The sequence below is a fragment of the Trachemys scripta genome, chromosome 10 (assembly GCF_013100865.1).
Source record: "Trachemys scripta elegans isolate TJP31775 chromosome 10, CAS_Tse_1.0, whole genome shotgun sequence".
NCBI classification, from domain to species: domain Eukaryota; kingdom Metazoa; phylum Chordata; order Testudines; family Emydidae; genus Trachemys; species Trachemys scripta.
In genome coordinates this window covers 14896437-14911276 of record NC_048307.1, presented here as the reverse complement: position 1 = coordinate 14911276, position 14840 = coordinate 14896437, and the positions used below count along the sequence as shown (strand labels likewise).

Genomic DNA, 14840 nt, shown 5'->3' with positions numbered 1-14840 from the left:
ACAAGATATATGAGTAGCATGACTAAAAAGTAACTCTCATAAGCTACCATTCAGTAAAACACTTAAGTATGTACTTGTGCTTATGTGCTTTACTGAATAAGGATGGATTTAAGTATATGCCTTGAGTACTTCGTTGAATGGAGGCCATCGTCTGCATGCACTTATTTCAGGGAGTTATTTGGATTTTGTTCCCAGGTTGAATTTTTAGTACACAAATTTCTATCTATTCAAAATACACAAGGAATTAAATGCTGCGGTAAAACTGTATTATGCAACAATTTAAGACTAAAATTTACATTTCCTTCTCTGCACTGACCCTTACGTGAAGAATAAAATGAGTGTTTCAGCTACAAGACACTTTGCAATTATTTTTTAACTGAACTAGAATGAAAAAAATTTTATGGGTTCGGTTTGAGGGCTCTTAACAGAGCAAAGCCTTTTTCATCCGTGTAGCCCAAGGAGCTTTCATTTTCCATATCTGGGACTTCCTTAAAACTGGTTGAAACAGGAGTGATGTTCTCATTGCTTTTTCTTTCCAATCCTTTGTTTTCTGTTTGACCCCAAACTAAGAGCCTGACCCTGCTGCCTTTCATATAATGGGAAAAATCCCATTGACTTCATTGGGGCTAATTTCCCTTATTTTGCCACAGAAGGGACCCACTATGCTTGGCGGGGGGTATACGGCTACACTACCATTAAAAACCTGTGGCTGGCCTGTGCCAGCTGATGCAGGCTCGTGCTAAGGGGCTGTTTAATGGCGGTGTAGATGTTCAGACTTGTGCTGGAGCCTGGGCTATAGTTCCCTGGACCCCACAGTGTTTTTAATTACAGTGTAGACATGCCCTAAGAGTCTTCATAGGGGATCATCAGCCTGCTCCTAAGTGAAAGCCTGGTTTGTAATGTGTGCCTTGCTTTTTTACTGCTGCCCAGTAGGGGAAACTGCAGAATGGACACCTATTTTCCTTTTAAGATAACGACCAACTACTACTACATTAGCCTGTTATTTTAACATACGCTAAACAAAACATACCTTAGGAAAGGTGGTTTTATAATGCCATTTATAACAGGTTTCTGCAAAGGAAAGAAAGGCTGTTATCACTGTTATACAGGTTATCACATCATTCTGAAAATTGTTTAGAAAGATAAGCTACCTGCTTGCAGGTGTTTGATAGTCAAGAATAAATTTATATTTAAATAAATTATGTATTCCCAACATTCACTATTCCACATTATTTGGCTGCACAATGAAATACTCAGCCAATAGGAAGGGACAATAGCAGTTCAAATGCAGAGGGATACGGAGAAGAAAAACCAGTAAGACCAATGCGTGAATATCAAACGTAGAAAATTAAATAAAAAAATCAAATACATGGAGACCCACAGAGATCTTCACTGTAAAATACTACCCTTCTATTATTTTCAAATGTAAGGTCTGCATGGGTTACCTGCATGTAATTGCTAGTTGAGCATATAGATCAAATCAGGAGTTATAAAAACACATGGGAACAAAAACATTAACCAAATAATAAGTAAAAGAAGATTCTAAAATAGGCTGGGAGAAATCTACTGATCTGACAGGTTAAGAATCCCAAGATGTTATATCTATCTATTGTAGCATATTACAATTCATTCCTCTAAATTTATGAGCCTCATTACTTGCAGCAGTCATTAACATAACACACAACTTGTAAAATGCTAGTGATTACAATAAGACACCATTGCATTAATGGCTGGTCTGGACTTGCTCAGTTGTAAGAATGCAAATACATATTTTAGATGTTATTTCTATGAACAGGATATAATCAGTATATCTGCTTGATGCATTGTGAAATCATGTAAAAAGGAAAGACACCCAATTTAATTGCAGGTTTGAAATTAAAAACAGTAGGGCACCAATTCTGATCTGTTTTATACTAGTTGCACTCTAGCTGCATTTACTTCAGTGTAGCTACTGCAGAGTTGCAATGGATTGAGTTCAGAATCAGACCCTTCCATTACTCTTTTGCACTGAAAAAAATATCATTTTTACATGCATCTGTGCTTTCTCCACTATCTGTAGTAGTGTGATACAATAAAAAGGAAAGGATGTGAATAGCCATATCTTTACCATTTCATTACTATTAACGGTCACATATTTAAATATGAGACAAAAATATTACTGTCTGGCTAAAATTAATATCTGGTACTGTACATTACTTTTCCTCCTGAAATACATATTCAATTGTGAAGTTCAAATAATTACCCAAAAGATGGCAGTGTTGCACTGCCATAATGTTGTTATAATAGCTTTCCTTATCTCAGCTGTAAAACTGACTATCGTAGCAGTGACATTTCAGACACATATCTGAAATGTTTTCCTGAGGCCATTAAACTAGTTCCCCTTTATACTGCCTATTAGGGAGAAAAATTATACTAAATCAACCGTATAAGTCAATGCATAAATCAGTTCAATAAATGTACACTGCAAAATAAACAATCATATTGCTTCTAACAGTTGTCAACCGAAGAACGAAACAGCAGTTCAAAGATGATGAAAAATTGCAGTTGCTAAAATGAAAAATTACTGTTTTATATTTGAACACACACACTTGAATAAAATTATAGGAATACATGATTGTCAACCAGTAAATGAGTCCTCATTTGGTTTATACTAAGCATTTCCTTTGCATGGGTATTCTAGGTGTTTAATTTTTTAAGTACTACAACTGTTAGAAATAAAATTGGATTGGTAAACAAGGGTCTATAAAACCTTTGTTTTATGTACATTAAACAATTGTATCAATATAGTTAAATCTAGATGTGTGGTTTCTAATTTCACCAGTATGGATGAAAAGGTATTTAGGGATCCATACTCATTTAGGCCCCAATTCAGCAAGGTACTTAAGCATGTGGCTAACTTTATGTGCATGAACAGTCCCATTGAAGTCAATGAGATTGCTCACACCCTTAAAGTATTTAAATACCTTGGTGTATCATAGCCTGAATCATGGGTTGCTTGTTATTAAACAAACACGCCTCCCTCCCATCAAAATGAAATATTTTTAAAATCTGGGCTGCTATACTAATCCTTTTAAATGTAATTGTTCTGTAAGGAATCTTTCTGCCCCATGAAATGAAATATCAGAAGGGTAGCTGTGTTAGTCTGTATCCACAAAAACAACGAGGAGTCTGGTGGCACCTTAAAGACGAACAGATTTATTTGGGCATAAACTTTCGTGGGTAAAAATCCCAGTTCTTCAGATGCATGGAGTGAAAATTACAGATGCAGGCATAAATATACTGACACAGGAAGAGAAGAGAGTTACCTGACAAGTGGAGAACCACTGTTGACAGGGCCAATTCAATCAGGGTGGATGTGGTCCACTCCCGATAATTGATGAGGAGGTGTCAATACCAAGGGAGGGAAAATTGCTTTTGTAGTGAGCTAGCCACTCCCAGTCCCTAATCAAACCCAAATTAATGGTGTTAAATTTGCAAATGAACTGTAGCTCTGCAGTTTCTCTTTGAAGTTTTTTTGTTGAAGTATGGCTACTTTAAAATCTGTTATAGAATGTCCAGGGAGATTGAAACAACAAGGAGTCTGGTGGCACCTTAAAGACTAACAGATTTATTTGGGCATAAGCTTTCGTGAGTAAAAACCTCACTTCTTCGGATGCATAGAGTGAAAGTTACAGATGCAGGCATTATATACTGACACATGGAGAGGTCCTACTGGCTTTTGTATGTTACCATTCCTGATGTCTGATTTGTGTCCATTTATTCTTTTACGTAGAGACTGTCCGGTTTGTCCAATGTACATGGCAGAGGGGCACTGTTGGCAGATGATGGCATATATCACATTAGTAGATGTGCAGGTGAATGAGCCCCTGATGGTGTGACTCATGTGGTTGGGTCCAGGGGCGGCTCCAGGCACCAGCGCACCAAGCGCGTGCCTGGGGCGGCAAGCCGTGGGGGGCGGCCTGCCGGTCGCCGTGAGGGCGGCAGTCAGGTGGCCTTTGGCGATGTGCCTGCGGGAGGTCCGCCGGTCCCACAGCTTCGGTGGCAGGTACGCTGAAGGCGCGGGACCGGCGGACCTCCCGCAGGTGTGCCGCCGAAAGCCGCCTGACTGCCGTGCTTGGGGCAGCAAAATACATAGAGATGCCCCTGGTTAGGTCCTCTGATGGTGTCGCTAGAGTAGATATGGGGACAGAGCAGGCAATGGGGTTTGTTACAGGGATTGGTTCCTGGGTTAGTGTTTCTGTGGTGTGGTGTGTAGTTGCTGGTGAGTATTTGCTTCAGGCTGGGGGGCTGTCTGTAAGTGAGGACTGACCTGTCTCCCAAGGTCTGTGTGAGTGAGAGTTTTCATGAAGTGAAAGTAACTTTCATTGCCTCAGCTTTAAACCAAGAACACAGAAGCAAAACCCCCAATACCTAAGCCACTCAGCTATCCACTCTTTGTAAGTCAAAATACTTAAGTGAGTTAAATTGTGCTTCAGTATAAATTGCATTCTGTTGTATATTGTTCCATTTGAACACTAACTGAATAGTGCAGAATATTCTAGATCAGCCTGGTGTTACATGGAGGGAGGGACAGGCAGTAAGTAACTCTACATTGTGCTCCCCTTTTCCCTGAATACGCACAAGCTCCTCAGTGTGAGCTCCACTTGGTCTGAGTTTTGTGGGTTCTTTAGGGGAAGGAGTTGGAGTAGGCAAGGGGCATAGAGCAGGCATGACTCTCCACAGCTGGCTTCCCTTCTGATGTAAGTGGCAGTGATTTCTCTCTACAACTTCTATCCCTTCTGGAGTGGAAAAGGTCGGGGGCAGCAAGTGGGCATTGCAGAAATGTTGCTGTCAGGCCTTCGGGGCACCCCAGACAGAAGTGATGAAGATCACATCCTCAGGAACTGTGGAACTCATTTTTCCCTATGTACATTTTGTATCCACAGAGCTTGCCCGTAGTGCCCCTCTCTCCTTTCTAAGGCTATAAACCCATCTTTTCCTCTGAGGGAACATGTAGCTCTAACTACCCAAGGGGAACACGCCAGAATTTTACAGGTGATTTTGCTCTTCCTCTGGGTTTTTCCAGGCAATGACAGCACAGGAGCCACTATCATTATGTTTATTAATTTTAAAAAATCACCTAAAATGAATGGTCTCTAAAAGTCACCAGAGGTAAATTAACCACATGAAAAACTACACAGCACAATTCTGCTGAGACAACTTAACTGATGCAATAATTTAACAGAACTACAGTAAGTCACCTCTTTCCCTGTCACATGGCAAAGAACTCACTGTACTGCTTGCTTAGCAACTTCCACTGTGCTAATAAATCTTTAAAACTATTGCAAATGTGATTATAGTCAAAGGACATGTTGATCTAGTAGGACTCACCAGTTAGCCACAGAATAAATGAACCAATATATAATTCTGACATTATATAATTGTTAAGGCTCATTTATTCTTCATCCAAAAATGAAAACGGCAAATGTTTCATAATGTAGGTGCTTCGTTCACATAATTATTTTGAAAGTTCCTAGATACTTTTTCAAATCTTTTAAAACTTTTCCAGTATTTTTTTGTTAAACACAATACTGTACTATATTTGCCTACTTCCAGTTCCAAATGAGGTGTGTGGTTGATTGATCAATTCTTAACTCTGAGGTTCTATTGTAGTGATTTACAAATTCACCCAAAGCTAGAATATAAATCTTATTTTTTTGGAAATCCGTTTTCTGGAGTTTAAGAAGTTTTATTCTCACAGGAGCAAGCTATCCTAGAAACCCTACAAGGTAGTGAGGTCATACAGTTCTATGCAATAGAACTCATTACTTATCATTGTAAGTAAGTAAAACCACTTTTTGAAGTATGGCTTCAAAAGTAGCTTAGAAAATGGTTTGCTTAGAGTATTCAGTGAACAATCTGGAAGTACTCTTTTAGTAAGAAGACGTCAAGTATGTATGGGCTATAGAATTTATGAATGACTTTTCTTCCTTGAAATATATAGCAGCTAGTCACATCTTCTGTTCCAAATAAAGAAAACATCTGGCAGGTCAGCAACAACCAGCAGTGCAAGTATGCTAGCATGCTCCGGTATGCCATACCAGCAAGCTATTTATAGCCGGTATGGAGTACCGGAAAGACACAGCAGCAACCCTGCCGGAGAAGAGGGCTGGGGGCGGGGCTAGAGGTTCTGCTCCTTTCCCCGCTGGGAGGGGCAGCACTGGGGAAAGGAACAGAACGTCAGCAGTTCCTCCAATGGCTGTACCACCTGCCCCTAGCCTCGCCCTCCCAGTACTGTCTTCTTGTGGGGCTGCTGTTAAGTCTGTAGTACACAGACGGAGACACAGCTCCGTGGAAGGGCTGGGGGTTCTGCTCCTTTCCCCGGTGCAGCAGGAGGAGGACAGAGCCCCCCCTCCAAGTTAACATGGGATGGATCATGGGGACAGGATGGGGAGAGCGTGGGGGCCCTGGGCTGGGGCGGTGAGGAGTCACATGGAGGGTCACATGCCCCCCTTAGTTGGTGGCCTCCCCCCACCTCCGGTACTGGCAAGAAATTGATTTTATTTGCACCACTGGCAACAACAGCTGTTTACCACATCTAATAATAAATCCAAAAGCAAACAAAGTAATAGCAAAACTGTCTACAGAGTTTAACAACAAATGCAGTGTGGCTATTGGAAGAACATTTACATGTACAATATTAGGAGTTGTAGTCATACGCAAGTGTATAAATTGTTATTAAACCCATTGAAGCAGTGGCGTTGGAACAATTTATAGTGGGTGTGCTGAAAGCCACTGAAGGAAACTATACTCTGTATATGATGGAAACCACTTCAAGCCAAGGGGTGCTCCTGCACCCCTAGCATTCCTGCACTGAAAGAATGGTCATGCATCCCAAAAAAGCAACGTTCATCCCTAAAGGAATATGTAAGCCAGGAGGAAGGAGAAGTAATGCTTTGATTTTTTTTTTTTTTTTAAAAAACAACTAATTCTGTTTCCATGTCTGAAAATATTTTTGAAACGTAAACATTAAGATTACACTTAAATGCCTTGTCAGAAGTGATATATAAGCAAACAGATAATATGTTCAATTACTGGTTTCTATTTAAGGCTGTAGTTCTGGTGGATATACCAGGATCTGTCCCCTATTTTATACTCACATAACAAATTAACATTTTAAAAATAATAAATACATAGGTAGGAGAGTCATACACAAGTGGGTATATGTCACATTTTAAAGTATTTTATATATAGGTTTTAAAATCCCCTTTTATTAATTGCATATCGTAGGCCAGTATTTTAATGTCAAGATCAGTTTCGGTATGTGTATTGTAATGCGGCACCATTTAAATTCCCTCCCCCCTTATAAATTCATAAATACCATAAGAAGGTGCTTAGTCTAAGCTCTAGGCATCTTTAATACATAAAACACAAACCATATCAGAAAAACAAAACCAGCAGCAAATGCCACCATGTACTAGCAATAATCAGTTAGCCCTTTAACAGTAATGAAAAAAAATCCCTACTATCAAAAAAGCACTATTTTAGACCAAGGACTCCGCTGCTGCTACCGTGACTATGCTGCTATCTTGATGAGAGCTAGCGCAAGTATGCATACGCAACCGGGGGAATCACTCCCCAGCTCGTAGCATAGCCTTTGCGAGAGTCAGACATTTACTTTTCATGGGAGGTATTGAATTATTTATCAAACATTATCATTTGGCAGGGAATCTTTGAGTTTCTGCATCTGCAAGTCATATATATTTTGGCTTGTGTCTACAAGTAATTCTTCTTGTACATGTATGAATATTCTTGTAGAACTCCTAAGCAAGACAACAGAGGATCAAAGGGAAGCTCACTGCATTGGAAACTATGTGTAGTAAGAGAGGACATTTCTGGGAGACCTGGCTAGCTGAACTTCTGGCAGATTTTCAGATTCTTTAAAGGAATCAGCCGTATACTGTAGGTCATGTGTTTTATTTTAAAAAAATATGCCCATCCAAATTTTGATGTTATGACAATTAATTCTTCAAAGAAATATTGTTTCGTCCTCAAGGAGAATTCAGATAATTTTTTTCCCTTCTGGGCATGTCAAACTTCATTATTTCATATGTAAATACTCCCTCTTTTCCCCCCACACTATTTTATTAGTTTATTTTTAAAGGAAATAACCCAACTTTCAGATACATCATCATAACTTGTATTTATAACTGGTTAATGTGTTTAATGTAAATCTTTTTGCCTGAGTTCAAATCTTCAAAATAATACTATAATAATGTGATGTTTTGGATAATATTTACTTATGTTTATTAAAAATAGCATTTACTAGTTCATAAATTTCCAGAAATATTGCTCATTCTCTACATTTTTGAGATACACATGGACAGAGAACCACAAATACACATATGGAGTCACAAATATATAGGCTAATCTATTTTGTATAATCTAAAAAAGTGCCTACCACCATTGTATCTAGGCACTTGCACATATCTAATTATATTAATACATTAATTAAAAAAGGAGAGAGAGAGAGAGAGAGACCTCTTTGATAAAGACTATAGTTTTCTGATGCCACCTGAAAGTCACTGCTCTCAAGTACTATCATATACATATTATTGATCATTAACTGAATATTTTAATATTAATCAAAAAGATGTAACAAACTTTCAGTTTCTGCTTTTCACTTTCCCAGCAGGATGTTCTGAGACTTATACTGTAGCAATGTGAAATATAGGAGATTTACAAGGGCATTCTCATTTCTACTATATGTGCCAGCACAAACATGACAGTTTACAGTGCTAATTAAATTTACTGTAGTTATAAAATATTTAATTCAGTCATACTAGCTTTCTGTTTATTTCTGGTGCAGTAACTAAATGTGAATTCTGTTTAGTTATTCATTCGCGACAGAATGGTATGCAATATGGAATTTAAAGACACTCACTATGGAATTATACACTATTAAAATTTGACATCTTACTGTGGCACTGCATCTCAGTTTTAGTAGAGCTTCAACTACTGCCTTACAGACTGTTATATTAAAGCCGTAGTTGAAGCTCTGCTAAAACTGAGATGCATGTATTTTGCTTCAGGAATTTTGGGAAACAATCTGAGCAAAATCATTTATCAGAGTTAGGTATACACTCAGCAATCAACATGCATCGTTTGTATTCAGATTTAATGGCTAAACTACGAGGCTTACAAATGAATAGGTAAAAAATGCAGTCCATTCAGTCGTGCGTGTTTGCAGGATATGGGACTTAATGTGTGTGTCTAAATACTCCCCCGGGCCCGTGTAGGATTATTTTATAGACTATGAGCTATATTCTGCCATCAGTTATATCCACACAATACCATTTACTTATATGGGGTTGCACAGATCTTTCTGAAGGCAGAATGTAGCTCATTACTCTCAATTGCTTGGACTATTATAATTTTAAAATGACGTAAGTGATGGGTTTTCCATCATCTTCCTTGAGATTTTATTCAAGGGTTTAATATCTTCCAGTGCTGGGAAGTTTTCTCAACATTCAGCCTAAATTTCACTTCCAAACAATCATAATATCATTCTTACTTAGGCTCCTAAACAATTCCTCTCCCTTCTTAATGTTAGCTTAAAGACATGAAATGGAAAAAATGTGGTGTTTCCTAAAAAGGCTTGATCCAGTGTCACCAGAATTCAATAGAAAGCCTCTAACTGACTTCAGTGGCCATTGGATCAGGCTGCCAAGGACACATATTAACTTTGGCATTGTTATTTTAGGCCTGTCTGCTATTGATTAGCAATTAAATAATGAGTCAATTTTTAATAAAAACAACGTGGAGTCTGGTAGCACCTTAAAGACTAACACATTTATTTGGGCATAAGCTTTCGTGGGTAAAAAAACCCACTTCTTCAGATGCATCTTCGGTTGCATCTGAAGAAGTGGGTTTTTACCCATGAAAGCTTATGCTCTAATAAATCTGTTAGTCTTTAAGGTGCCACCAGACACCTCGTTGTTTTTGTGGATACAGACTAACACGGCCACCCCTCTGATACCTGACACCATGCAAGGCACTCAGTTTTTAATGTTTATTACATTGTTATTTTTGAATGTATTAAAAACAATGGGTCTGTCTGTCTATGCCTAATCTATCTATCCTTAGTACACATGCTGAACTGAAATAACAACACAGAATTGTTTACATTAAATGCTTATTTTGTTTTAGTAAGAATCTTAATAAAGAGTAACCAATTTCACAAAATGACAGGGATTCATGAGAAAGTGGGTATGTCTGTTTTAGAGAAAAGTAGACAAACTTGTAAATGTAGATTAGAGGAGGTACTATATAACAATAGTGAGAAGTAAACATTATTTCATGTGGTTAAAGGTAGTTTAATAAATAGTAGCCTGAGCTTCCAAAGGAAAAAGTTTAAATTAGACATCAGGAAAAATAATTCTTACAGTGGAGACAGTTTGGCAAAAAAAAATATTTTGTCGAGAGCAACTGCTGAGACTTTGACATTAGGGGTGTGTGATGGGGGCAGAAGTTGTTAATGTAAGCTGTCGGCTCAATCAGCCTCCCCTGGCTACATCTGCAGTGTGTGTATGGGGGGTGGGGGTGGGGTGGGGATTAAAAAGGCTGAACCAGGCAGGTCTCTGGCTCTCTCAACAAGAGAAGCCTGGCTGGAGTCAGGGAGCTGAGTGGGACTGCTGGCAGAGACAGAGCCTCCGTGAAGGAAGGCAGGGCTGCACCTGGGAGTCCAAGGCTCTTGGGAAGGAAAGTGGAAGGAAGGAAGTCTGCCCAGGATTCTTGGTACTGGTGAAGAGGCCTGCAGGAAGACTCCTGCTGGGGTGGGGATTGCCCTGTCAAGGGAGTGGAGCAAACTCTCCTGCAGCAGAACCAGTTGGGTGACAGAAAGTTCTAAGAAGCTCTGCAGTGAGCCTGTGGAAGAGATTTGGAGAGGGAGAAGTTGATACACTTTGATCCTGGGAAGAGGCTATGGCAAAGGCTCTCGACAGGGGAAGAAGATAGGAAGTGGTCCAGGGATGGAGCAAGGGGTCTGTGTAGTCAAGCCTTGACTATTTATTAAAAGGCACAGGACTGGAACCCGAGGGAGGAAGGAAGGGAATGGGACTGTTGTCCCCACTATTGGCCTACTGAAGAAGGTGCACAGAAGAGGACTACTGAAACTTCTGGATACCAGTGGTAAGGGCTAGTGAGTCCAGGGTTGGACTGAAGGCCCAGTGTAAGGCCAATGGACTATTATTTGTTAGACTATTGGTTTATCCCAGAAGGAGCAGAACTGTCTGTGACCTGGCTGGAGGGCTGAGTTGCAAGAAGTACCCCACCATGGGACTGCAATGGCTGTCAGCAGGGGGCACTAAAGGAGGAGTGCTTGCTACACCATGCCCAGACACAAAGCGGGTTTGCTGATTGATGAGGCACATGCATACATGGTCTTCAAAAGCGAACAAGATAAAACACTACACTGAGCCTGTGAGGGGTTCAGTCAGATGGCCAGACAAATGATAAGGATGGAAAAGAACAGTTGGACCCATATAACTGATTAAATGTAATGCAATTTTACTCACAGGAGTTGTGCTTTCTGGTCTGGTCACAGGTGCTTTAACAGTAGTACCTTTGGAAGAATCTACTCTCATATCTGAAGTTGTGCCTGTTTGCAAAGTTCCCAGATAATCTGGTGGGGGGAGGACAACACCACCTTTATCTGCTAGATTTATAGAACTGATACTTCTGATTGGTGCAGCGCTAAAAGGGGGAAAAAAAGCACATAGTAGCTTAATTAAAACAACAACTAATACTGGTTTGGGCCCCAGTCCAGCAAAAAACATAAAAACATGTGCCTAGCTTTTAATACACGAGTCATCCCATTGACTTCCGTGGGTCTACTTGTGCTTAAAATATGGGTTTTTGGTGAAAGAAGATGGTATGTAATCAAGGCATATGAGAAAGAACATATAATGTTAGAAAATATTTACAGTATAGATCACATTTCTGAACCATAAAACACTAGAAGAAATTAATTTTAAGAAGAAAAAAAAGTTTATTAGAAAATGTGAACACCTCGACTGAATGTGGTGGGTCTTTGTCTAGTGAGCAGAAAAAGGCAGAAGAGACTCATTTAATGGTTCCTACTTCATTTAGATTATGAGAGAGGGGAAAGGGGGATGGATTTAACTGAGTGGAGCCCAGGGGGAAAACAGGAAGTGACCAGAGTAGACCAACCCATCATGTGCACTGGGGAGGATAGGGTGGGGAAGACAGGAGGATTTACACTGAGTGCATTCTGGAAGGATTTCTCTCTCTTTCATCAGTCACCGGCAAGCAGCACCTCTGGGAACAGAGTAGGACTGGGTAATCGGCTGTGTGCATTGCTGGGACAAAGAGTTTCTGTCACGTTTAAAGATCTTTAAACATTTCAACAAACCGCATAACAACATTACCTTTGCACTGGAACATGTACTGTTTCATCACTTGGCTCTTCCAGTAGCTTTGTGTATGATGATGGAAACCATCCTTTTCTGTAAAAAGGGAAAAAATTGTCAACCTGATATATTTGAGTATTTATACTTTTAAATTGATGGCACTGTATGGAAGAGCAGGCTCAACAAGGCTAGATGAAGATTTAGCTTTTATGTCTGGCTTTTGATGATATTGTTTTCTGGGGATTTTGTATATATACTTATTTTTGTATGACAAATTTGCCTCCACAGTAACACTTTCCTGGTTGCTGAACACGTCCCTCAGAATTCCCAATCAATGACAGTGAGCAGGGAAGCAAAAAACTACTTGCCAATTTAAATAGACAAAATAGAATAAGATGTATTTGTCCCTCTGATGCAGGAATCAGGTAATACATTGATTGACTTACACTTTAGTCATGTCATGTTCCCCATAAAGCCAGCCATCCTTTTCTTCGGCTATAAGAAGTGTGATGACATCTCCCTGTGCAAAGCTAAGTAATGTCTTGTTAGTTCCAGCCGTATGTGGAAAGATAGTTTTTACTTTCTGCCTTTTCATTATGTTCAGTCCTGTGGCAACAGAAGTTGAACGTGATAAACTGGCATCATCTGAATTACCTGTTAAAAAAATCAGTGCAACAATAACCACAGGGTAACAGAGTGAAACAGGTACCTAAAAAGAGAAAAATATAACAGCAGCACCAAAATTTTCCACCAAACAGCTCATCCAAACTATCTATTGTCCTGGCTCACTGGTTTCCAGTTACAGTAAAATCTTCACAACTGCCATTTGCAAATAATTAACATTACCACAATATTCCTTCTGCTAAGTATAGGAAATACTATGGCTAGTGCAATAACTTTAAATTAGTAAATGTAAAACATGTACAGAATTTAATGACCACGACTGGTTTCCTTTAGTGACTGGATGTTGCTAAAGTACACATTGAGGAGAAACCTTACGTGCTAACATTTCCAGTTCCAGAAGACTTTAACTGTGTTCAGAAACTAAAGGCCTATAAAATCTGATTTTTCAGAAGTAACAAGAACTCAGCTTCAGTTGAAGTCAGTGAAAGGTGCAGATGTTTGACACAACTGAAAAACCAAGCCATTAATGTGACTACAGGGATGTCTCAAATCTTTGTCAATGACATAAGTACTACACATAATACAGTAACTCATCACTTAAAGTCGTCCTGGTTCACGTTGTTTCGTTGTTACGGTGCTGATCAATTAGGGAACATGCTCGTTTAAAGTTGTGTAATGCTCCCTTCTAACATCGTTTGGCAGCCGCCTGTTTTGTCTACTGCTTGCAGGAAGAGCAGTCCCTTGCAGCTAGCTGATAGGGGGCTGCCGGACCACTCTGGTTCCAAGCCCCCATCAGCTCCCCGCTCCCCTAAGTTCCCTGTACAGCAGCTGCCTGCAGTTCAGCTGTGTCCCTCCCCACACTGCCATGTGCTGCTCCTGCCCTCTGCCTTGGAGCTGCTCCCTGAGACTCCTGCTTGCTGTGCTGGGGAGGCGGGAAGGAAGAGGGGGGCTAATGTCAGGGTTTCCCCCTCCTCCCTGCTCCTGCACCCCGCTTACCCCATCTTCCATAGAGCAGGGCTCAGGAGGAGGGAGCTTGCAGCAGCTGTGGTCTCAGCAAGCTGATCTAATTAACAAGGCAGTGTACTTAAGGGAAATGCGCATATCTCCCTCATTCCTGCTGCCTTGCAGAGTGAGAGAGTTAACCCTTGAGGATTCAGTCAATTGCTAGTTCATCATTTAGCAGTCAGGGAAATATCCCACCCTCTGACTCCTCCACCTCAACCAAGCTTCACAATCATCATCAGTGTGTACCAATATTAAATTGTTTGTTTAAAACTTATACTTTGTGTGTGTGTGTGTGTGTACATATATATATTTTATATATATATATAGTCGTTTGTCTGGTGAAAAACATTTCCCTGGAATCTAACCCCCTCATTTACATTAATTCTTATGGGGAAATTGGATTCGCTTAATATCGTTTCGCTTAGTCGCATTTTTCAGGAACATAACTACAACGTGAGGAGTTACTGTAAATGGTTTGTGTGTGTTTGAGCAGGAGAGCCAAGCATTATTTTGATTATCTTGGAGAATTTTGTGCATTCCTTAACTTAGATCTTGCCCTAGGTTTTTTCTTCTAACAAGCAGAATATAATCTGGAGGTAATGTTTTAACACCGGTACAACATATCCTAATTTTAATGGCATTTCCCAAATCTTAATGGGATTTTCCATTTGAGCAGCGAGAAACAATGAAATAGTAGACCTATTTTCCCTCATACTTGTTTTTCAAAACTACTTTTGGCACTCTTTTTAAACAATGCAATATTTGTTCATTTTTACTACTTGGATGCACTGAAATAATCAC

General features: G+C 39.8%; 1 protein-coding gene across 2 annotated transcripts in view; it reads right to left on the bottom strand.

Moving 5' to 3' along the window:
* Nucleotides 1-14840, bottom strand: part of BAIAP2L1 (BAR/IMD domain containing adaptor protein 2 like 1) — a 67133-nt gene that overhangs the window by 2009 nt on the left and 50284 nt on the right. The window contains exons 10-13 of one of the 2 annotated variants that reach the window (XM_034782971.1): nucleotides 12857-13064; nucleotides 12429-12506; nucleotides 11556-11733; nucleotides 1031-1071 (exon numbers count right to left, since the gene is read on the bottom strand). In XM_034782971.1, coding sequence (XP_034638862.1) covers nucleotides 1031-1071; nucleotides 11556-11733; nucleotides 12429-12506; nucleotides 12857-13064 — 505 coding nt within the window. The remainder of the gene's footprint in view (nucleotides 1-1030; nucleotides 1072-11555; nucleotides 11734-12428; nucleotides 12507-12856; nucleotides 13065-14840) is intronic. The other variant, XM_034782972.1, reaches the window with a different exon arrangement.